General features: G+C 38.4%; 1 protein-coding gene across 4 annotated transcripts in view; it reads left to right on the forward strand.

Annotated features, from left to right (window-relative positions):
- MARCHF6 (membrane associated ring-CH-type finger 6) overlaps positions 1 to 23,054 on the forward strand; it is a 57,107-nt gene that overhangs the window by 5,295 nt on the left and 28,758 nt on the right. For all 4 annotated transcript variants that reach the window (XM_076330332.1, XM_076330335.1, XM_076330331.1 and 1 more), the window contains exons 3-9: positions 604 to 677; positions 9,519 to 9,662; positions 13,864 to 13,936; positions 18,704 to 18,872; positions 20,318 to 20,510; positions 20,816 to 20,877; positions 22,892 to 22,924. In XM_076330332.1, coding sequence (XP_076186447.1) covers positions 604 to 677; positions 9,519 to 9,662; positions 13,864 to 13,936; positions 18,704 to 18,872; positions 20,318 to 20,510; positions 20,816 to 20,877; positions 22,892 to 22,924 — 748 coding nt within the window. The remainder of the gene's footprint in view (positions 1 to 603; positions 678 to 9,518; positions 9,663 to 13,863; positions 13,937 to 18,703; positions 18,873 to 20,317; positions 20,511 to 20,815; positions 20,878 to 22,891; positions 22,925 to 23,054) is intronic.

The following is a 23,054-nucleotide window of genomic DNA, read 5'->3' on the forward strand; positions in this document are numbered from 1 at the left end:
AACTAAGCAGAAAAATCAGTATGTTGGGGCTTTTTCTTCCCACTTATAGTTGTGAATAAAAAGAACATCTAACCTCATAGCAAGAAATAAAAATACGCTAGTACTTTTTGGTCATTTTGGGCTGTATGATCAGGGAAATGCTAAAGTGAAAACTAATTCTGGTCTATAGCACACAGTCCTTTTGATGGTATTTTAATAGCCATTCATTCACAAATACAACAGTTCTAAACCTTAGGTGTGTGCACATGTGTCATATCTTGAAATATTGATAAGGATTGGTGTTGCTGGTGGGTGTCCATGTCAGGATATATGCTTTGAGTTATTAGTCTTTTCAGTAAAGTACTCAAAGAATGTACTTTATCAATAATGTAAGTGATGTAATTGAAGAGTCGCTATTACTCATAGTCAGCTTACCTTTTTCACTTTTTGAAACTTACTTGGTAGCCTAAATGGACTTAATAAACATGCTAATTTAAGTCCTGCTTGATAGTACCAATATACTGATTTATGTTTGAAAACAGAGAATTGGTGTGTTTTCCTTAATGGAGGGATAAGGCGGAGAGATGTAATAGCATGTATTAATGTGATCACTTTTTATTGCAGCTTAGTTCAGTGGCTTAAACACAGCAGAAAAGAATACTGTGAATTATGTAAGCACAGATTTGCTTTCACACCAAGTAAGTATGTTTTACTGCTCCTATTTTTTCAGAACTACTTTTTTTCCCCTCTTAGTATATATGAAGTGATTACATTTTCATTCAGCATGATAGATCCAAGCTCGTGTTTTAACTTCTATATTCTTGTTTGAATTGCAGTTCCTATGCATATTATTGCAGACTGTGTGAATTCTTTAAATAATGGATAATCTGGTTCTTTCATAATCTTATGTGAGCCATAAAAGTAGTATCATTCTGTACCTTTTCTCACTGCCTCAGTCCCATTCTTCTGTTGCTAATATTACAGCGTATCACATGTTTTCAGCTTCATTGATAAATTTGAGTGTTTGGAAGTCTGAATGTTAAGGTGAAACCACAGCAAAATTTGAATTTGAAAACCAGTTTTCAGTTACCTTTGAACTATCCAACTGTAACACTACCACATGACTTCTGTCAGTTTCAATTCAAATGGTTTTGACAGATAATGCAAATAATAATTATTCCACTTGCATTTCAGTCAAGATACAGTAACTACCCAGTACTACATTGCCTTTTATGTTAGATTCAACTAAAGAAGTTAGGCAACTTATGGTGAAGAATGACTGTATCTTTATATAGTTCCCAGAGGATTCTTAATTACATTTTAACCGATAGTAGTAGAAATAAGTGAGGTCCTTTGGCTTGGTGGCAGGCTAGGCTCGTTATTTAGTATTGCCAACTTATTGACTGTTGAACAGGTAAAGTGGTTCTTGTGCTACGTATTTTTCTCATTAAATTTATTTGTGCTGATTTATTCTTTACAGCTGCTGAACTTGGTTCTTCATGGTGCAGATACATAATTTAAAGTTTTTTAAACTGGCGAGTGTCTGCACTGTAGAAGCATGAAAAGTGTACTTTACTAGTTTTGTACACTGGTAGAGAAAACTGAGACTGAGGAGCCAGATGGTTTAGTTTATGTATTTTCTGTTCCAAAAATCCTGTAATCCACCTTCCTTTTATATAATGAACCTCAGAATTTTCCATTTCTGCCAACAATTAATTAAACACATTAGACCATTTTTTAAATGATCAGCAGTGAAATGTACAATATTAACTCTGTCTTACCACTGTGAGGAGAACAGCATGTTTTATGTTGATCACAGCAGCGCTTTCAGGTTATTATTTTTAAATGCTACAGAGATGTATAAGAAATGTAAGAGAGATGTCATCTGCTTGCAGGTTTTTTGTTAAATGTTTTTTAAAAAGGCATTATATTGCTTCTGTTTGGAAGCTTTGCAAATTAAAAGCGATCCCCAGTTCTGGAGCTCCCTACAAGCGAATTAGCCACTTTCAAAATTGCATTCTGCTCCTAGGTCCTCTACGGAATTTAGTGTGCAAGACCAGAAAACTGCATTTCTGTGATTTACTAGTTATTAAGAAGAACTTTCTAGTTTTGTATGGGAAAAAAAAAAGACAAAAATGTGTAGTGTTTTCCTCAGGATATAGAAGAAAGAGGATGAGAAGTTCTAAATGAGCTGCACTTTATATGTGTGTTACTATTGATACTAGAAAGCTTATTCACTGCCCTTATCAACAGAGGTGTTCCTGCAGAATTTTAATCGTTGACTGACAGCTGTTACCAGCACAGCTTGTAATGTACTTGCAGATTACGGACACATGAGAAAACATAATTGAATTACTGTGGCTTAACAAGTTACCATTTCTCGTAGGAGCCTTGAAATTGGTAACAAGGGAACCTCTTTCTTCCCTGTATGCAGCCTCCACATTCAGCCTCTGGCAAAGGTCTCCTTACCCTCCTGTCACACAGTGGCCACTCCTCAGACTGAGCACCCTCAGCTGATAATGTTTTCTTCTTGGCTTTCCACATTGCACAGTGCTTTTTTTCTACCAGGCTGCACACAATGGTAGCATATGTCGGGTACCTAGCACAGATTCCTCCAGCCCTCTTTACCCAGCGTCTCTTGTTTCATTGTTTCCCTTAAACCCAACACTCACACAGTTATGGTTTCCTTAGCTTCTCTTATCCCTCTTTATTTGGAAGATAATTTGGATGTCCAGTCTGGAAGCTGGATCTGGTTGTGGGAGCTGGGAAAGTGTCACAGGTGCTGGAGAGAGAATGATAAGGCAGAGATGGGATTGCTGTATATACCAGTCATCCAAAACGAAGTTGGATCTGGCCTATAACCATGTCAGGTTTAAAGCACTTTCAGATAAGTTAATTCACCATGGGATGTGGTGGGATAAACGCATGTACATAATTACTATCTGTGCTTCAATGGACAGGCACTAAGTTGAGAATAATAGTGCAGTAATACCAGCAACTCCCCTTTTAGTTTAGTTTGGTTTGCTTGTTAAGGCTGTTGCTGTCATTCTGTCAAAAATGCTCCTTTGCTAGTATAACTTTTTGTGTATGGATTATTCATAAAATATTCCTAGTGCATATATTCTTTAAGTCCTTTACTATCTTTAAATTCTGTAACATCTTGTGACTTCTTTAGCACCTGAACTACTAGGTTAGTTACTGTTTGGAAGGAAGGAAGGAAAGTAGAAGGTTCAACTTGCATCTTGGCAGGAGTACAAAGGAACTGATTTTTCTTTTGAATAATAACATCATTCTCTAAAAATGTTTAGTCATGTAGGCAAATGACTCAAATTCCAAATGCACACTTTGAAGCTAAATTTTACATGTTTTAAAATTCCTTCCTTTTCTTCAGTTCTTCAGGTTATGAATTAATGCAACTGTTTAAAAGAAAAAAAAGCTTTGGACTTTTTTGAATTATGTCAAGGTGCTTGTTCATTTTTAACTCGCATGTTTTCTTTCTGAGTTTTTAAAGAGCAACTACTTTATATTCTTTTCCTCCCCACATATGCACTTTCCTTTGTCAAGTGCTAGGATGCACTTTTCTTGATGTCACACTAAACTCATAACCACTGACCCATGAAAGAAGGTGAGGCTGTATTTCCCAAGAGAAGATAGTTTTCAAAACTTCTCTGTAGAAGATAACATTAATATAAATATACAAATACGGAAGTAGACTAACCTGATCTTTAGCTGGAGATTGGGATGGGCTCACCCTCTGCTTCCTAAGCAGCTGCATTGCTAGTAAGTGGTCGACACGATGTCACAAGCTTAGTTAATACAAAGATTGTAAAATGGAAGGAAGCCGCATGGGTAGGATGTTCTTCAGTTTATAAATTATTATAATCTGAAATAAGCTTTTGATTTATGCATGCAAAGTTATTAATTCAAGGCTTGCATGCACTTGGAACTCACTGTATTGTTGTAATCCTGGTTTGTTACTGTTCTTCCTCTTTCTTGTTACTTGCCACCTTTGTTCACATGTAACTGTTAATAATGAAAGTTTGTTGGATCAGGAACTGTGTTCCTGTGAATTGTTTGGATGATTGAGCTCCTAAGCTATCCTATAGCACACTGAGATTCTCCACGTTAAATACTTAAGGTTTGGTTTTTTTAATTAATCCGTAAGCCTTGATATGTTTTTTGATCATCTTAAAACCTTCTGGATGTGACTAGCATATCTAGCTCAGTGTGAAAGAGTTCGTGGTTTATAGATTTTTTTAAGGCAAAGAAAAATGAGTATCACTCTGACATAATTGTAAAATATTAAATTATATACTCATATTTTTAAGTAACTTATGCAAAAACCGTTGCTTAGTAATTGCACGTTGTTTGTAGTAACAATTTATTAAGTTCCAGACTTTTGGATCTTTAATTCTGTACAAAATGATCTGTAAGAATGAGTGACCCATTTTGTTGGGCCCGTCATTCGAAGTAATTAAGATTTTATTGAAGGATATAATGGGCTAATTTTTTTACCTGTTCATTTTGACAAACTTTAACACAGTAGTCCATAGCTTCAGCATTTCTAGAAAGACTAGTTTTGGAAAAACATAAACTTCTGAAACAAAATACTACATGCTGGCACAGAATTCAACATGTCTGCTGCCAGCTCCAGGGCGTGGAGTAAACATGCAGTTGAGGTACATATGAGTGTCTTCATATGTTTTGTTAGATCCGTGGCTTGCATGAGAAGGGGTAGCGTTCCTTCTCCTTTTACCTTAGCAGTCTGGAGTAAAGTCTGTGTATATCTCAAGAGTGTAAAACACAGAAACATAGAATGGTTTAGGTTGGAAGGGTCTTTGAAGATCATCTAGTCCAACCTAAAGAATAACTCGCAACCCCTGTTTTACCAAACCAGTGCTTTAACCCATGAGCTATAAAACACACAGTTTTTACTTATGAATTATATAGTCAATTTCATGATCAGCACACAAGGATGATTGAGGTGGCATATAAATGGCTTGCAAGTGTAATAGTAAACAGAAATATGGGTAAGAGGACTGTAAGCGTGGAGATTCTGTGAAGCAGGCTAAATGATAGTTTTACCTAATCAAAGAAAGATGTTTTGCTTTCTTCCACACTAGGCATGCACCTGTTTAGGTTGGGCAAATAAACAGCCTGACTTGTATGAGAAAAGAGTGAGAAATGAAATAGGATCCAGTTGCATTGTGACAGCTGTGGAGAAAAATAAGACTTAAAAAAATTTGAGCCTTCATAATAAATAGTGGTAGGGGTTTTTTGATACAGCATATGTCAGAAGGGTGTTGCTTTTCTAGTGTCTTTCTGCAGCTCTGCTTCCCTCAGTGAAAAGTAAGATGATGCACCATAGGAAGGGACTCGTGGGAGGCATGAAATCTGTAGGTGTAACATAAACCGGGAAAATACATTTAGGATCTTTATTTCCTTCTAGGGGGAAGATTTGCATTTTCAAAATGCTGCTAGCCAGTAACATGAAAATTACGGATAACTTTCCATTGTATTTCATACTAGTTCATAACGATCATATATCTGACTTCTCTGCAAATGTTTGCATGCTTCAGAAAGCATCCACTTTTTACCTTGTGGCGGAACTAGCCATAAATGGGGGAGATAAACATATTTAAACCTGTACAACCTGTTCTCATTCATTGGGAGTAAGCCCTTAGGAGACAGGGAGAGTCCTGGACCATTGCTTTGGGACTAGTTACACATTGCTGATGATTCGTTGCGGAGGTGGGTTTGTACAGGGATTCTACTGCTGGTCTGGAACAGGAAAGAGGAGCAAGAGAATTTCGGGATTAGGAAGAGCCTGGTGTTCTCTCTGTATTGGTCTTTTTTTTTCTGTTGTGCAGCTGGCATTTATAACTACAGAGAGTACCAGTGCTCCTGATGTTGCTCCTTCTTTTTTTTCTTCTTTTTTTTTCTTTTTTTAATACAAGCAATAAAAGAAGTCTGAGACTATCCAGGTTTGCTAATGTTTATAATTATCATTACATATTACATTATCATAACAGAACATACAGGTATTAAAAAAGCCCCTGTTATTGCTCAGGTACTGCTCAGATGAGAGCTCCTTTCTGTACTGCCCATGTCGTGACTAAATATCTCTCATATCTCCTTGCAAGGGAAATTGTGCAGACAGTATTGTTTTCATTTGGATTAAGTTTTTGTACTTTGAAAAGATTGGGAAAGAGACGTTAAATTGAAAGTGTGAGTTTGTTTTATTTCTTTGTAAGTTTGGTGGGAATTACAGCGTTCAGGTTCAGCAGATTGTCTGTCCCTATTGTGTTTTTCAAAGTACAGTTGTGTGATGTTTGTACTAAATAGCCTCTGAGGAAATGGGAATGATGAGAAAGCTTCCTGTAATAAACTTAAAGGTATCACTTTGGTAAGATAGAGCACTGGGAACTTTTTTCCACTTTCCTGTTCTGGATTTTTTTGTCAGCTGAAATCTATTGACAAACTGTTTCCCTGAAAACTACTAATCATTATTGTCTGCTTTCTTCCTTATTTTTTCTAGGAGAAGTAAAATTTCTAAAGACAGCCTTGTGTTTTTCCTACCTTATTTGTGTCAGTGTAATAGCAGATTTTTGTCCTGAGCTGTCTGCTTTGGAGAAGCAAAATTAATACTTGTGTTCTTGAAAAAGTTAGGCTTATGGGGGAGGGTGGTGTGTGTGGAACAAAAACCCACCCCCATAAAACAACCAGCCAAACATGGCCTGGACAGCTCAAAGAAGTTGAACTAAAGCTATGAAAGCTCCCTTATGCTCAGCCAAAGTCTGTTTGAATTTCATGCTGTAATAGAAAAAACTATGGCTTTAATTGGCCTCTAGTAGAGCGATTTTTATTTGGAGGAACTACGGTAAATAATGCAGGAAATTGGTTTCTCAAGCTGATTTAGGAAAGATTACTGGGGTGGGAATTAAGGGATGGAGGAAGGATGAGGAGGACAAGTGTGTGAAAGGGAATGAAGAGGATGTATACCGCGGTGGCAGGGGTCAAAGCCTCAGGCCTCACAGTGGTAGTAGGGAGTGGATAAAAGGGGGTGGAATGTGGAGAGAAAATAGTGGTAGATGACAGGCACAAGTGGGGGAAAATCCCTGACAGCAAGCTTCAGTGCTGCAGTGTGCTTGCACACCAGGGGTTCCTGTCATGCTAGGAATTTTTGCATTTCACCTACCCGAATGCTGTAGGACATAGAAGGACTTTATCTTATCATCATGGTATAAAGCTTCTAGTGGTAGAAGCTTTATGTATTTTGAGGTGTGGCAAAGCAGAAGAAAAACAGCAGTCTCCCCCTCCATCCCCTGCACCCCCAGCTCCTGAAATCATCAAAAATCACCAAATTGTTAGAATTTGGGGGATGCAGCTTGTCTTCTCTGAGTGTGCATTTATTTGAATGCTCACTTGTAATCCTAAAGCCTTTAGAAAAATGAGTATGTAAAGGTGCTAACATTTATAACCACTTCAGCTTTACTGAGTTGGGGGCGGCATCCTTATTTACAGTCCCCTGTGTGAGTGTTCAGTAATTCCTGAAAGATGGCTTTTTTTTTAATTTCAAACCCTCCCAACTTCCCCCTAACAAATAAATCATTAATGCAGAGTTAGTTTTCCTTGTAGCCTCTTTTGCAGTTCCAAAGTGTTGATCAAAATATTTTTTTTAAATGAAAAAAATAAGCTGCAAAGTATCTGCTGAGTTCAATTTTGTCTGAGTGATACCATAAATGTGTAACAAATATACTCTAGGTACGTATTCTTGTAGAACCCTTAACAAAGGTCTGCTTGTCTCCTCTCATAATTTTCCAGAATGTTTGTTCAGTGTGAGCTGAGAGATCGTTAGTAAGTCTTCAACTGGCATTTTCTATGGTACTACCAAATTGTATACTAAATCGGTTTCTGTAATAAGAAAATTGTAAATTGGTAGACAGTGTCAAAATATTTGTCCTGCTTTCAATTTACTGCTCTATGTTTTCACAGCTACACTTCCCTAGTGTTATATTTTTAGTCCCTTTTTTCTGAATTCCAGTTCCTTGCCAGATACCTGACAACTAAGAACCTTTGAAATGTAAAACCAGTTGCTATTTGTCTTATGGTTGCTGTTTTGTTGTTACTTTGTGTCAAATATAATCCACGTGTTGTTGAAATGCACCAAACTCTCCACATTCTTTGGCTACTCCTGCATGTTGATACTGCTTTTCTATGTTCTGGAGTTCTCTTTACAATACAGAAACTTACGGAAGTAACCCTGGAGAGAAGAGGGGTTTTCCCCTATAGAGGCTTCCTCTCTGAGATTAGTAAAAGGATGATTAGGAATGTAGGTAAAGGTAGCAGGGATGTTCATTAGAGAAAAGGGGGGATGCAGATAGATTGCATGAAGCTGTGTTTCTCAGAGTTCTAAGTCAAAGGATTGTCCATGAGAGGGAAGGAAAACTTGTCTCTAGTAGTTCTTATAAAAATTGAGTTCCCTTATGTAGTTAAAAGTATGTGAGGTTTTAAAAAATAGTCCATTAATTAAATGTGTTAAAGTCTTCAAGCTCAGCTGTTTCCAACATAAACATACAGGCAGCAATGTCTCTGTGCAACTCCTAACTGTAGTTTATCTTCTTTATTCAAATCTGTTATCGATACTGTGCATTACCACTTCTTGGCATCCATGTAAGTGTGTAGAAGCTAACTAAATGTAATGAAGTTGTTAGAGGTAGATGTTTTCTAATTGTTTGCAAAAGAAGAAGGCCTGTTGCTGTTTTTCTTGGCTTTTGAGTAGAGATAGGTTTATGTAATATATAGCTGTTGAATTTAAAAAGTCAAGAAAATGTACTATTATGAAAATGTCTATACAGGCTGAGAGATTTGCATCGTATTCTGTAATAGGAGTGACCTTAGAAGAAATCTTGCATGGTATGAAAAAAGATATCTATTGAAAGTAAAAGTCATTCTGTGTAAATTTCAATGTCTGTAGATACTTGATCAGTTCCCTTCAGTTTTCCTGTCTGTGTGGTACTTTCATTTTGCTGATTTTTTTTTTTTTTTTGTGCTGTTGGATAGCAAGTGGAATCTAAATTATCTAGCACAAACAAATTGACAGTATGCAAAATTGCTAATTGCTCTTGTTCCTTGTGCTCTTTCCTTGAACTAGGTTTATAAGTAACAGACAGGGGTATCTTTGAGGTAGTGCTAAGTGGGAGGGCTACTGAATTTAGAATCTGCTTTTGCTTGCAGGCTTGAGCTTATTTTGAGATAATCAGAGTTTACAGTTGATAAAGCTGTTAAGAAAACTTCTCTAAGTCAAAAACTAGCATGGATTTTATTAATTTTCCCATTCCACTCAGTACACAATGTAACAAATATGTGGATGTGAAGTTTTTTTGTTATTTGTTTGGGGTCATCTCTTGGGAATCTATAAAATATGCTTATTCTTCTAGTAAGCTTTTGTCAAATACAAGCATTTTGTAGTTGGCAGGACTTTTACATAAATGCTTCTTTAAAGGAAGAACTGTTTCATAAGTGCCTTTTCTACACAGTTTATTCCCCAGATATGCCTTCACGGCTTCCAATCCAAGACATCTTTGCTGGACTGGTTACGAGTATTGGCACAGCAATACGATACTGGTTTCATTATACACTTGTGGCCTTTGCATGGTTGGGAGTAGTACCTCTTACTGCATGTAAGTATTAATTTTTTGTACTGTAATGCTCTTATAGGCAGGAAAATATGTCACTTCCTGCAACAAAGTTTTGTGAAACCATTGTTGGTTTATTTAATAAAATAAATCATAAATTCAAAGACATTATTTCACTTATTTTCACTTGGAGGTTCTAGCTATTTGACTCTTAAGCCAGTAGTGCAATGCAGGAAGGTGTTAAGAGATAGGAGAAAATGCATAAAAGGGCTTTTAAACTTCTTATTCCAATAAAATGCCTCTTTTCAGTTATCGTCTTTGAAATCTACATGGAAGTTTTTATTTGATATCATATATTAATATTAGATTAGAAGAATTGTCCTGTTTTTTTCTAACCATCTATAAATGAAAGTGCAGCATTTTTTGGTACGAAAAGTTAAATTCCTTTATAGTCATACATAAATTAATTAGTAAGACTCTACTACTATAAGTAGTAAAGGAATTGAACAGAAAAAGAGAGCACACATTTAAATTACTGTAGTATCCAGTTTGAAATTCACTTTTCAAATATAAATGGAAAGAGAACTATTGATGTTTCAACAAGCTAAAAATATAGAGAAGATGAAAAAAGACGAAAGGGATATAGTGTTCAGTCACGGAAATGATTGGAAGTGCATCTTTACAAACAGTAATATACCCCTTGAACAGAAGGGCAGGGAGCCAGTAAATGCATCTCCCTAGACAGTTTGTCAATATGTTCTGTGCTTTTATTTGTAGCTGGCACTGGCTTAGTTTGAGAATAGCACAATACTGGCATCAGCTGTAAAAGAGCGATCCTGTTTCTGCAGCCTGTCCTTCCTGTGCAAGAAAAAGAGCTTTTCTGGGCATGGAGTAAACGATTTACATTGAAACTAAAATATATTTTAAATTTCTTCCTTGGGTTTTTAGATGAATCTTGGTTTTCTACCATTGTCTTTCGAAATGCGAATGTCATACACTTTTCTTACTAAAACTTCTAAAGGACAGCAAAATCATATTCAATAGATTAAGGTAGTTATGTTTCATAACTGTCTGAAAACCTGATGCTGGCTCTTCAGTAATACTGAAATGTTACCAGAAGTCACCACCTACAACTTAGTTCTGGGTTTTTTGTTTTTTTGTTTTTTACAAATGTCATTTTTGGTTTTTAATACTCATTTACTAAGCCAACATAACTGACTTATGATTTTGATTTATGAGTGACTGTTTTTTTTACTTTGTCTTAATTTCTGTTTCTAACATTGTACATGTACCCCTGTTTATGGATTCCTTTAAGAATTAATGTACTGTGAAGGGCAACATATTTGCACAGGAAGATATCCAATGTGATAGAGCCATTCAGTCGAACAAACCTTGAAAAATCCATTTACTTTGGAAATCTGTCAGGATCTGTCTCGTGGATGTGATTTTGTGTAGGTCTTGTCTTGTTACATTAAATGCCTTTAATGTAATCTTTAATTTTCTGTAATACATAAATACTTTTTAGTGTAATCTTTTGCCTTCCCTGTTTCTGTCATATGGCTCACATAATTGTGTGGCTGGCTTCACAAGGAAGTATTCTTCTCATTATTTTATATCTGGAAGAAAAAGGTGCAGCATAAAAACTCATCAAACATACCAAAGGAGATGTATGGTTGAATAAATCTGTCTTCCAGATTAACGTGCTAATCATGCAGTTATCCCATTGTGGGATAAATTCTACATTCTTTTTTTGTAATTTCACTTCTTTATTGCATACCCATCTTATATAGTTGAGTAAAAGGAATTTATCTCTCTGTGCATACCCTCAGCCTAATCCCAGCAGGCTCTGATATGCTGTTGCTATTCTGTTAGCACAAAGCATATTTACATTAGTGGATGAAAAAAGCTAGTTATACAATTTGCTATGATCTGTTCAGAGAAGTAGGATTAACTGGGCCAATTTAATCTAAAGTGGTTTTATTCTCTGTGATAATTCTATTTAGCTGCATGGTTCCTAGAGTGAAATACCCAAGGTACCTGTACAGTACGTGGGGTAAGAAAGAGGTGTACACACTGAGTAAAGTGAATGTGTACACTAAGGCAGTAGGAAATGCTAGAGTGGGAGTTGGGTTGTCTGAAGTGCTTCCTTTACCTCAAATTTTAGAAATCACTGTTCACACACCGATATGGCACATGAATGTATTTTTATGGAGTGATTCAGTTACCATTTTTTAAAAAAAGCAATATAGCTTTTTATTATAAAAGCAATTATAGCTTCTATAGCCAAGAGAATGGTTGTATACATGTTTCATGTAATTGTGTAGTGGTTAAAATTGTAGAGATGTGTAACAGAACTACTTAAATTGGCATGAGTAAAGTATGAGTGGAATTGTGTATGTGAGCATCAGAAGAACCAGCAGAAGAATGGCTAAAAGGAGTATTTGCTGTTTGCCAAAGAGCACTGTATATGTGATTTCATTCAAATCAAGAGGAAAAACCAACAGACTAAATATAAGGTGTCAAGAAGATGAAGAACAGGGTTGGAGTTATAAGATATCCAGATAAGGAAAACAGAAGAACTGTGAATTTTGCCTCAGGCTTAAGAGGGATGAAACAAAACAATGAGGCAAAGATCCCAAATGGCATCCAGTCATGAAGAGTATGAAAGGCAAGTCTAAAATCAGTTCGTAAATGCCAGTGGAGAAGAATCAAGAGATATGATGAGGATTACTAGCTGATGTTCTTTGTCTTCAGTGTTGCCCGCAAGTGATCCTGTCCAGACCACTTGGGCATACATGTCTTAGTGCTTGTAGGAGACTGAGCAAGTGAAATGCATAGAGATCAGTTTGCTTAGAGATTTTGTGTAATAAAATCCCCTTCCTATTCCATAAAATCTCACAATGAGTTTTGTTACACTGGTTTCCTACCAATGTAGTGTAATCAGGAGTTATGAGGCTTGCATTCTTTGACCTTTTTAGCCTGGCAGAGTTCACAGTGGTATCTTGCCCCTTTGAAGTTCCCCCACCATGTAGCTAGATACTAGGCAGAGGCAAACTATTGAAACTCACTGGCAGCAGAGGATCGGTATCATCTTGCTAAATTTGATTCAGTGACTGTTCAGTATAAAATGTGGAAGTAGTACTGACTACAATGAGACCAAACATTTTCATTAGATCTGCTACAGCCATTGTCTCTTGTGTTCTAACTTACTCTAGACCTTTGAATTTTGTATTACTATTTTGTATTACTTTCTGCCCAATGTCAGAACTTCAGTGGGAGAGGTGGATTGCACTGGGGGTATAAGTGTTAACTTCTTCCAAGTGCTAGATTATGTCTTATATAAGATGAGCATAAACAGTAGACCTTTGGGGCATTTCTGGTGGATTGATTCATGAGATGTAGAAACATAAACTTTTTATAAGGTTTAACCAAGAGGTAATAACTGAGCTATTTATTCTAGGTCCCAGAAACCATAGTGTGCCAGTGTATACTTGGGTACCTATGCCTGCCTAAAGGGTGGAATGAGAATCTTAAGAATTGCATTTCTGGGTATGGGTGCCTTAATTCTTCCCTCATGCTATTCTGAGCATCTGTGTCATCTTCCTATGGATCTGAACCTAATTTTCTGAAGTAGACTATAAACACTGATAACCTACTTTTAAGACTATGTGACTGAAGAATCGTGGTAAAAAGCTAACATTAACTAGCATCAAGTAATAATCCATAAAACAATTATTTAAAACAGATAATGAAATGGTGAGGCTCCTTGCTACAAGATATCATAATATCAAAAGTTTATACGGGGGGAAAAAATCCATCAAGGATTAATTAGCACTGAGATACTATGGCACAGGAACTGAGCTGCTTTGCATGAAGCATATGAGAATGTACTGAGGAAGTATTGCTGCAAGTATCTTTAACCTGTTTCCATATTATTCCTTAGGCATCTGTTGGCGTGACCAGTGCTGGAGACAGGTCTAGATGAATCTTGGGTCTAACCTAGTATGGCAGTTCTTACACTTTGACTGTATATTTTGTCAAGAATGTTCAGCTAAAATAAATACAACTTTGTTCCATGTGGTTTTGTATGGTCTTAAGTTCTGTTAGTTCACTGGAAGTTGAGATTTTTTTTTCCTTGTCATAAATTTAGTTAGGGCACCAGGTGAAAAGAGGGTACCTATGGTCCTTTCCAAGTGAGGCTATAACCAAAATTGAATTTATACCACACTTCTGTTTCTTCACGCAGGTCGTATCTACAAGTGCTTGTTTACTGGCTCTGTGAGCTCACTACTGACACTGCCATTAGATATTCTGTCAACGTAAGTACTTAAACAGTTTGATACAAATAACTTTTCTAGTCAGATTACCGTGAAAATGGTTGCTTTGGAACTTAGTGTCCCTTTCTTCCAATTATGCTTGTTATCTTCCATCATCTTATACGAGCAGCTGCCCGTTACCCTTTGCATAACAAGATGTATGGCCAACAGTATACAGTAGAAATTATTTCACTTCGAAGTTCTGTTATTCAGGATCTTTGGAGATGGAAAACTGACTTTACAAAATGGGCCCTGGTTAATTAAGATTTGTATTTGATGTCAAGGAAACTTACGCTGCAAAGTTACACTTAACTTAGGAAATTAATTTCCTACAGTTTAAATCAGATGCCACACAGTAGACTATTAATATATATTACTAATAATATTAATGTCACATTCTGTTTGCTTTGTTACATTTACATATTTTGAATTTAATTTTATCCATCTTGAGCCTCTTAGGTGATAGGGATTTTTTTTTATCAGGTTGCCTTCTAGCTGGCACTTAGATTTTAATGCTTCAGTCACCATATCCTATTGAATACTGTCTATCTTTGTCTTTTTTAAATCAATATTACTTAAAGAATCAGTAAATACCAACACAACAGAGTTTCAGGCTGGTTCTTTTTTTCATTATCTTGAACCTGAGGAACTGAAACTCAGTTTGAGTAGAATCAGTTGCAAGTCAAGCAAATTTTGAATTAATGTCCTGCGTGGTTCAGCTAAGTCATCTCAGTTGGGCTATTTGATTTGAGACATCAGGTCATGTTACGTTTAATTAATTTTTATTAATGGAGGGAGATGCTTGCTTGAGATTAATAACAGTATTTTTCCTGTTATCTCCCTGTAAGTGTAGATTTTATTTTTATTTTTGTGAGAAGAATCTGAAACAACTGAACGTAGAGCACCTCGTGTCTTTTACAGTTTAGGGAGAAAATAAAGGACTCGAGTATGTGTCAGATTTTAATGGCATGTGAAGCTGTGCTTTGACATGTATTTCTTTGGCAGAGTCAACTTTAATAGCATCTTGTGTCATCTTTTCATTTTGGACTTCTTGTCCCCATGGTATTCACTGTGTTGTGCAGGCACAAGTGTTCATGCAGCTGCGTGGAGAGCCAGACTGATAGTTCGTTGGGGATGGCAGAGTACTGTGGTGGCATATTTCTTACTTATTTTAAAGAACATATTGTAGTTGGTTACCTGAGCAAGCTCACTGTGGTCAAGGAGTAGTGCAAGGGTGGAAACAAGTGGGAGGGTGTACCTGGAATTAGGGAAGGGGGTTGCTTAAGCCAATTTAAGTACCTCTTGCATTGCATGAAATCCTAGTTTCAGTTGGCTAACTGAACTTTGTTTTGCTGCTGCTTTACAGTTATGTATGACTTGATAGGTTAGGATTTTTAAAGTATAGAGATAATATCTGAGGTAAAAGACTACCCAAAATGTAGAGCAATCGAAGGCAAACCCTGCAGTTCCATTCTTTTGGTTAAGGTAGCTCAGCAGATAAAATGTTTCGGTGGACTGGATTTCATAGAATCATAGAATCATTAAGGTTGGAAAAGACTTCTAAGATCATCGAGTCCAACTGTCAACCCAACACCACCATGCCCACTAAACCATGTCCCTAAGTGCCTCATCTACACATCTTTTAAGTACTTCCAGGGATGGTGACTCAACCACTTCCCTGGGCAGCCTGTTCCAATGTTTCACCACTCTTTCAGTAAAGAAATTTTTCCCCATGTCCAATCTAAACCTCCCCTGGCGCAACTGGAGGCCATTTCCTCTCGTCCTATCGCTAGTTACTTGGGAGAAGAGACCGACACCCACCTCGCTACAACCTCCTTTCAGGTAGTTGTAGAGCGCGATGAGGTCTCCCCTCAGCCTCCTCTTCTCCAGGCTAAACAGTCCCAGTTCCCTCAGCCGCTCCTCAGAAGACTTGTTCTCCAGACCCCTCACCAGCCTCGTTGCCCTTCTCTGGACACGCTCCAGCACCTCAACGTCCTTCTTGTAGTGAGGGGCCCAAAACTGAATACAGTATTGGAGGTGTGGCCTCACCAGTGCCGAGTACAGGGGCACAATCACTTCCCTACTCCTGCTGGCCACACTATTTCTGATACAGGCCAGGATGCCATTGGCCTTCTTGGCCGCCTGGGCACACTGCCGGCTCATGTTCAGCCGGCTGTCGACCAGCACCCCCAGGTCCTTTTCCGACAGGCAGCTTTCCAGCCACTCTTCCCCAAGCCTGTAGCGCTGCATGGGGTTGTTGTGGCCGAAGTGCAGGACCCGGCACTTGGCCTTGTTGAACCTCATACAGTTGGCCTGGGCCCATCGATCCAGCCTGTCCAGGTCCCTCTGCAGAGCCTTCCTACCCTCGAGCAGATCAACACTCCCGCCCAACTTGGTGTCGTCTGCAAACTTACTGAGGGTGCACTCGATCCCCTTGTCCAGATCATTGATAAAGATATTGAACAAGACTGGCCCCAAAACTGAGCCCTGGGGAACACCACTCATGACCGGCCGCCAACTGGATGTAACTCCATTCACCACAACTCTCTGGGCCCGGCCATCCAGCCAGTTTTTGACCCAGCGCAGAGTCCACCTGTCTAAGCCGTGAGCTGCCAGCTTCTCTAGGAGAATGCTGTGGGAGACGGTGTCAAAGGCCTTACTGAAGTCCAGGTAGACCACATCCACAGCCTTTCCCTCATCCACTAGGCGGGTCACCTGGTCATAGAAGGAGATCAGGTTGGTCAAGCAGGACCTGCCTTTCATGAACCCGTCCTGGCTGGGCCTGATGCCCTGGTTGTCCTGCACATGCCTTGTGAGCGCCCTCAGGATGAACTGCTCCATAATCTTCCCCGGCACTGAGGTCAGGCTGACAGGCCTGTAGTTCCCCGGATCCTCCTTCCGGCCCTTCTTGTAGCTGGGCATCACATTGGCAAGCCTCCAGTCTTCCAGGACCCTCCCCAGTTAGCCAGGACTGCTGATAAATGATGGAGAGTGGCTTGGCGAGCTCCTCAGCCAGCTCCCTCAGCACTCTCGGGTGGATCCCATCCGGCCCCATAGACTTGTGAGCGTCCAGGTGGTGTAGCAGGTCATTGACTGCTTCCTCTTGGATTATGGGGGGTTCATCCTGCTCGCCGTCCCTGTCTTCCAGCTCAGGGGGCTGAGTACCCTGAGGATAACTGGTCTGCCTGTTAAAGACTGAGGCAAAGAAGGCATTGAGTACCTCAGCCTTTTCCTCATCCTTGGTGACAATGTTCCCCCCCGCATCCAATAAGGGATGGAGATTCTCCTTGGCTCTCTTCTTGTCATTAATATATTTGTAAAAACTCTTTTTGTTGTCTCTGATGACAGTGGCTGGATTGCGTTCCAGCTGGGCTTTTGCCTTTCTCATTTCCTCTCTGCACGACCTAACGAGATCCCTGTACTCTTCTTGAGTCGCCTGCCCCTTCTTCCACAAGTGGTAAACTCTCCTTTTTTTCCTGAGTCCCAGCAAGAGCTCCCCATTCAGCCAGGCCGGTCGTCTTCCCCGCCCGTTCTTCTTACGGCACATGGGGACAGCCTGCTCCTGCGCCTTTAAGACTTCCTTCTTGAAGATCGTCCAGCCTTCCTGGACCCCTTTGCCCTTCAGGACTGTCTCCCAAGGGACTCTCTCAACCAGCGTCCTGAACAGGCCAAAGTCCGCCCTCCAGAAGTCCATGGTTGCGGTTTTGCTGGCCCCCCTCAAATATTATGCATCTAGCCATTTAAACAGACCTTTTACTGTAGCAAGTAATTTACTTAGCGACTATTGTGTTTCCTTTGTGTCCTGGTTTCGGCAGGGATAGAGTTAATTTCCTTCCTAGTAGCTGGTACAGTGCTGTGTTTTGGGTTTAGGATGAGAATAATGTTGGTAACACACCGATGTTTTAGTTGTTGCTAAGCAGTGCTTACACTAGTCAAGGACTTTTCAGCTCCCCATGCTCTACCGACTGAGAAGGCTGGAGGTGCACAAGAAGCTGGGAGGGGGCACGGCCAGGACAGCTGACCCAAACTGGCCAAAGGGACATTCCATACCATGTGACGTCATGCTCAGTGCATAAACTGGGGAAAGCTGGCCGGGGGGGCCGCTGCTCGGGGACTGGCTGGGCATCGGTCGGCGGGTTGTGAGCAATTGCATTGTGCATCACTTGCTTTGTGTATTATTATTATTATTATCATTTTATTCCAATTATTAAACTTTTTATCTCAACCCACAAGTTTTTCTCACTTGTGCTCTTCCAGTTCTCTCCCCCATCCCACCAGGGAGGTGGGGGGGAGTGAGCGAGTGGCTGTGTGGTGCTCAGTTGCCGACTGAGGTTAAACCACGACACTTTGCTATTCTTGAAGATTGTTTCTGCTGAACTACTTGCGAAGCTTTTTTTCATACTGAGTCAGATCCTGTTTTGCAGGAGTATTTATGTTTAAACAGTAGTAATTTCACAAACCAAACCAGAGGGAAATAAAACCTTTTCCAAATCAGTGTTTATCTTGGCGCTTAAAACCATTTGTACACAGGTACATACAGCCTTTCTAAAAGAAACCTTCTTTGAACAGATTTTTTAAAATTAAATAAAAATTACATCTAGATATGTTCTTCACCTAGACACATAAATAAATTCAGCTTTTTGCACAAATACCAGTTTATTTGTTGATTTGTACTAGGAGGATATGTTTGGTAGTTAACAATGACTAAGTTTAGCAAAAATATATTTGTCATTAATGTTTGGGGTTTTTTTTTTTCTTTTTCTTTGACAGGGAGAACTTACTGGCTGACTGTTTGCAGGGCTGCTTTGTGGTAACATGTACTCTGTGTGCATTTATCAGCCTTGTTTGGTTACGTGAACAGATCGTCCATGGAGGAGCACCACAGTGGTTGGAACAAAATCAGCAACAGCCACTCAATGGTGTTGGTCAACAAAATGAGGTAAAACTTAACTGCTCAGTAGGTCATGATAAATGTGGAAAATGTGATTTTGTGAATAAATACATTATCAGAACCCAACAGTAATGTTATTTTACTGCAGGGTATCTTAATTTGTACGTTAGCAGAGGTTGAACATGTGTTCCTGCATAAACTCAGTGACACCACTGTTACGTTTTTGAAGTTCTGTAAAATGGAATGTTAATGGATTTGTTATAGTATAATTTTTGTAAAGTAACTTTAACATTGTTTAGATTCTTATGTCTGTATCTTTACACTTTTTTTAAGATAATTTTGTGCATATAAAGCTGAATTATTAGCGTAGTCAATGAAGATGCAGCTTGCTTTTATTTTGTCTTTTTCATAAGTATTTCAGTAGTTCATGAAGTAACAATTCACTGTTCTCAAAGCAGTTGGAGGTTTTGTTGAAACCTCTGAAGTTAGAGCTTCTTTGCTCTCCCCCCACCCCCCAACACACACATGCACCCTTTTAGTGCTTACAGGAGCCTCTTGGGCAGGAGAAGAGATGATAAAGTAATACGTGCATAGGGGGGAGTAATTAAAATTTTGTTTTCTTTTGTAATAAATGTCAATTTTTTAAAGACCGAGGTAAAGATCCTCAGCTTGATGACTGACTTGGGTTGTCCTTGAATTATCATCTTTCTAATATAATGATAGTTTTCATAATATCAAGAGAGTTCCCCTCTATTGAGCACTGGTGAGACCACACCTGGAGTGCTCTATCCAGTTCTAGGCTCCCCCGGTACAAAAGAGACATGGACATACTGGAGTGAGTGCAGTGAAGAGCCAACAAAAATTATTAAAGGACTGGAGCATCTGACATATGATGAGAGGCTGAGAGAGCTGGAAACATTCAGCCTGGAGATGAGAATCCTCAGGGTGACCTTATCAGCGTGTTTAAATGCCTGATGGGAGGATGTAAAGAAGACAGAGCCAGAGTCGTCTTGGTAGTATTGAGTGACAGGACAACAGGCAGTAGGCTCAAATTAAAATACAGGAAATTCCATTTAGACAAAAAAAAACCAAACCAAAAAAACCCAGATGTGGTTTGTTTGTTTTTTTTTTTACTGTAAGTGTGATCAACTACCCGAACAGGTTGCTCAGAGGGGTTGTGAAGTCTCCATCTCTGGAGTTACTCAAAAGCCAACTGGAAGCAGCGCTGAGCAACCTGCTGTAGCTGACCCTCCTTTGAGTAGGTGGGTTGACTAGATGCTCTGTAGAGGCCCTTTCCAACCTCAGCTACTCTGAAGAAGTCTGAATGTTTCTCTTCCTCTTTTAAAAGGTTTAGTGGTCCCAAATTTAATGCTTTTCTAAAAAAAAATACACTATTAACATCTTTTTAATACTATTCTTTTTTTCCATATACAGGATAAAAGTACAGAGAGGGGTTGATCAATTTAACTGAATACTAAATCCTATTTTTGCAGGCTCAGGCTGTTGTAAATGGAGGTGTTGAAAACGCTGTGCTTGATCAACCTGCTAACCCGGCTGCTGAGAATGTAGTTGTAGGCGAGAACCCTGAAATTCAAGAAGAACAAGTAGATGAAGAAGAGGAGGATAATGAAGATGAAGAAGATGCTGTAGTAGAAGATGCAGCAGATGCAAACAATGGAGCACAAGGTAACAGGTGACTCAAAACAGTAATGTTCTAGTTCTTTTCAAATAGAAATTAAACCATTGAAAATAGAACTGTTATAATTCAAAGAAGCTGTGTAAATTCCCACTTCAGCTTATTTATCTTGTTTTTGCAAATTTCATGTATTTCTTTTGAGTGCTGAAGCGTTTGCTTGCTGAAAAGCTATTGGGAGTTATGAGTTGAATGTTATGCACTTAAGTCTTTTTGTTCATTTAAAACATAGCATGGAGTGGTTACATCTTGTTTTGGGTGAGTCTAACAACTGTAAAAATGGCCATTGTCTCCTCAGATGACATGAACTGGAATGCTTTGGAATGGGATCGAGCAGCAGAAGAGCTTACTTGGGAGCGAGTGAGTAAGAATCATTTTCTTGACTTGAGTAATTCAGACTCATACTCGAAATGATTTGTCATATTGCTGTGTTAAAATCCATTTGGGATAGATTTGGATACCAGTCTAGTGTGAAAACTATCAGTAAGAGGCTTTAGTGACCTAAAAAAGTAATTGTATTAAAATGTTTTTGTTACTTGTTAACTATCAAAAAGGCATTTCTTTGATTTGAAATATAGTAGCAGCTTAAAATATGTTTTAGCACAGACTTTTCTGAAGTCTTCACCTTGGTCAGGTTTAGAAATGAATTGCAGCTTGCATTGAGGATGCTAGGCCAGATTAGGAGCACGTAGGTGTTGCATTATAGATAGTTTAATGCTTAATTTTTGTATTCATGACAGCATTAAACTGAAGAAAAGAGAGAACAGGAAACTTTGGTTAATTTACTTTATTTACATACTTGCAAAAGACAAATGTGTTTCTTAAAAAATGATGGAGCATTTTAACGTAACATTGCTTCTGTTTTGTTTATGGATCACAAATTCCATAATTAGAGCATGAGATGCATGTACACTGTAATCAGAGTAGTCTAGAGACTCAAGAACTAGTTTTTTGCAGCTGGTTTAGAAGTAGCCAGCATCGGAGTTCAAAGCTCATCACATGCAGCAAAATCTACCTGAAGGTAGATACAGCAGCTTCACGTGGTTTACCAGCGTCACTAGTGCCTATTGCAGACAGTTGTAAAGCTAGTCACTGTATTCCTAGGCTGTGATACAGCTGTTGCCTTGATTGCAGTGTAGTAGAAGTACAGTTTTCATCACGAGGGACACGTCTTGATCTTTGTTTTGTATCTAGTTAAAACTTCTTAGTTTGTTTTGAAAGATATTTAGTGGAAAAGGGCACGCATAAATTCAGGTTTCTGAACCATTCTCCTGAGTATCTCAAGACGAAAGTGTTACATTTCTGAACCCAGTTTATGTGCTGGGAAGAGTTGACATACTCCTAATTGAAAATATTTTGATGCCTCTCCATGAATGTAGAAACCAGTTTCAGCAAACTCTCATAACCATTTCCAGTCCTATGTGCTGGCATAGGCAATTGCCATCTAGTTGGCATTTCCTATCAAAAGTGGGGTAGGCTTTTCTGCTATTTCATCTTGTGAAAATAGCATGCAAGCTTTCTGAGTTTTCAGAAATATTTGCATCTTGGTTTACTCTGTAAAATATGTGCAACTTTAATTTGGAACTTCGTGCAAAATCCTGGTACAGAACAGCCTTGAACCTGGTACTTTACAGCAGTAATTGTGGAGTAGGAGTGTCTGGATTGAAATAGTAAGAAATCCTTGAAGTTGGGGCAAAGGAGAGATTTTTTTTTTTATAGATGCTCTATTTTTGGCTGTTCTGTGGACACTTCCCGTAACAGCTGTGCATACAGAGTGATAGAGGATTTGTTTCCTGTCTTCCCTAGCTGTAAACCAATTCTGTTCTAAACTTAATAACATACAGTGTAGCAACATTATCCTGTTACTAGTTGCTTTTATACATTGAAGGTAAAATATTAACCTTTGACTTTTCTCAGTGCAACAGAAATTGATACTTTGCAATTAGGAAGCAAAAAAAAAAATTCTCTTGCATTGTAATAGATTTGTTTAAGCATGTTTTTAAATAACAGTTCAATCACTAAAATCTTTTGTAAATACAAAATCTTTGTCAGAGTCTTCAAAGTCTTGGAGAGAAATAGCCTATAAATTAATTGATTATATGTTTGGTTTGCCATATGTAAATACATGTATATTAAGATATTCCACATGTATATCACTGCCTCTGATCAACTGAGTTTACTGTTTTGAACTTAGTTTCTATCTTTATCTTTAAGAATTTATGTCCAGGTTCTGTTGGTTTAGCAATAAAAAAAGCTTTTGACCGTATTGGACATTAAAAGTTGGTGTGAAAGAGGCTTCTATAAGGCTTATTTTAGATGCATGTTGCTTAGTTTTTCTGATGAGTAACTAAAATTAACTTTCTTATCTTCACAGATGCTTGGACTCGATGGCTCTCTGGTTTTTTTAGTAAGTGAAATCCTGCATTTCAAGAATTTCTATAGAAGGCTTTTTTAAAAGTAAACTGCATTTTTTAAAATTGCATCATTCTATTTGAAGTCCCTATTTTCATATGATATGTATTCTTAAAGAGACTTTC

Source organism: Aptenodytes patagonicus, chromosome 2 (assembly GCF_965638725.1).
Source record: "Aptenodytes patagonicus chromosome 2, bAptPat1.pri.cur, whole genome shotgun sequence".
Lineage (NCBI taxonomy): Eukaryota > Metazoa > Chordata > Aves > Sphenisciformes > Spheniscidae > Aptenodytes > Aptenodytes patagonicus.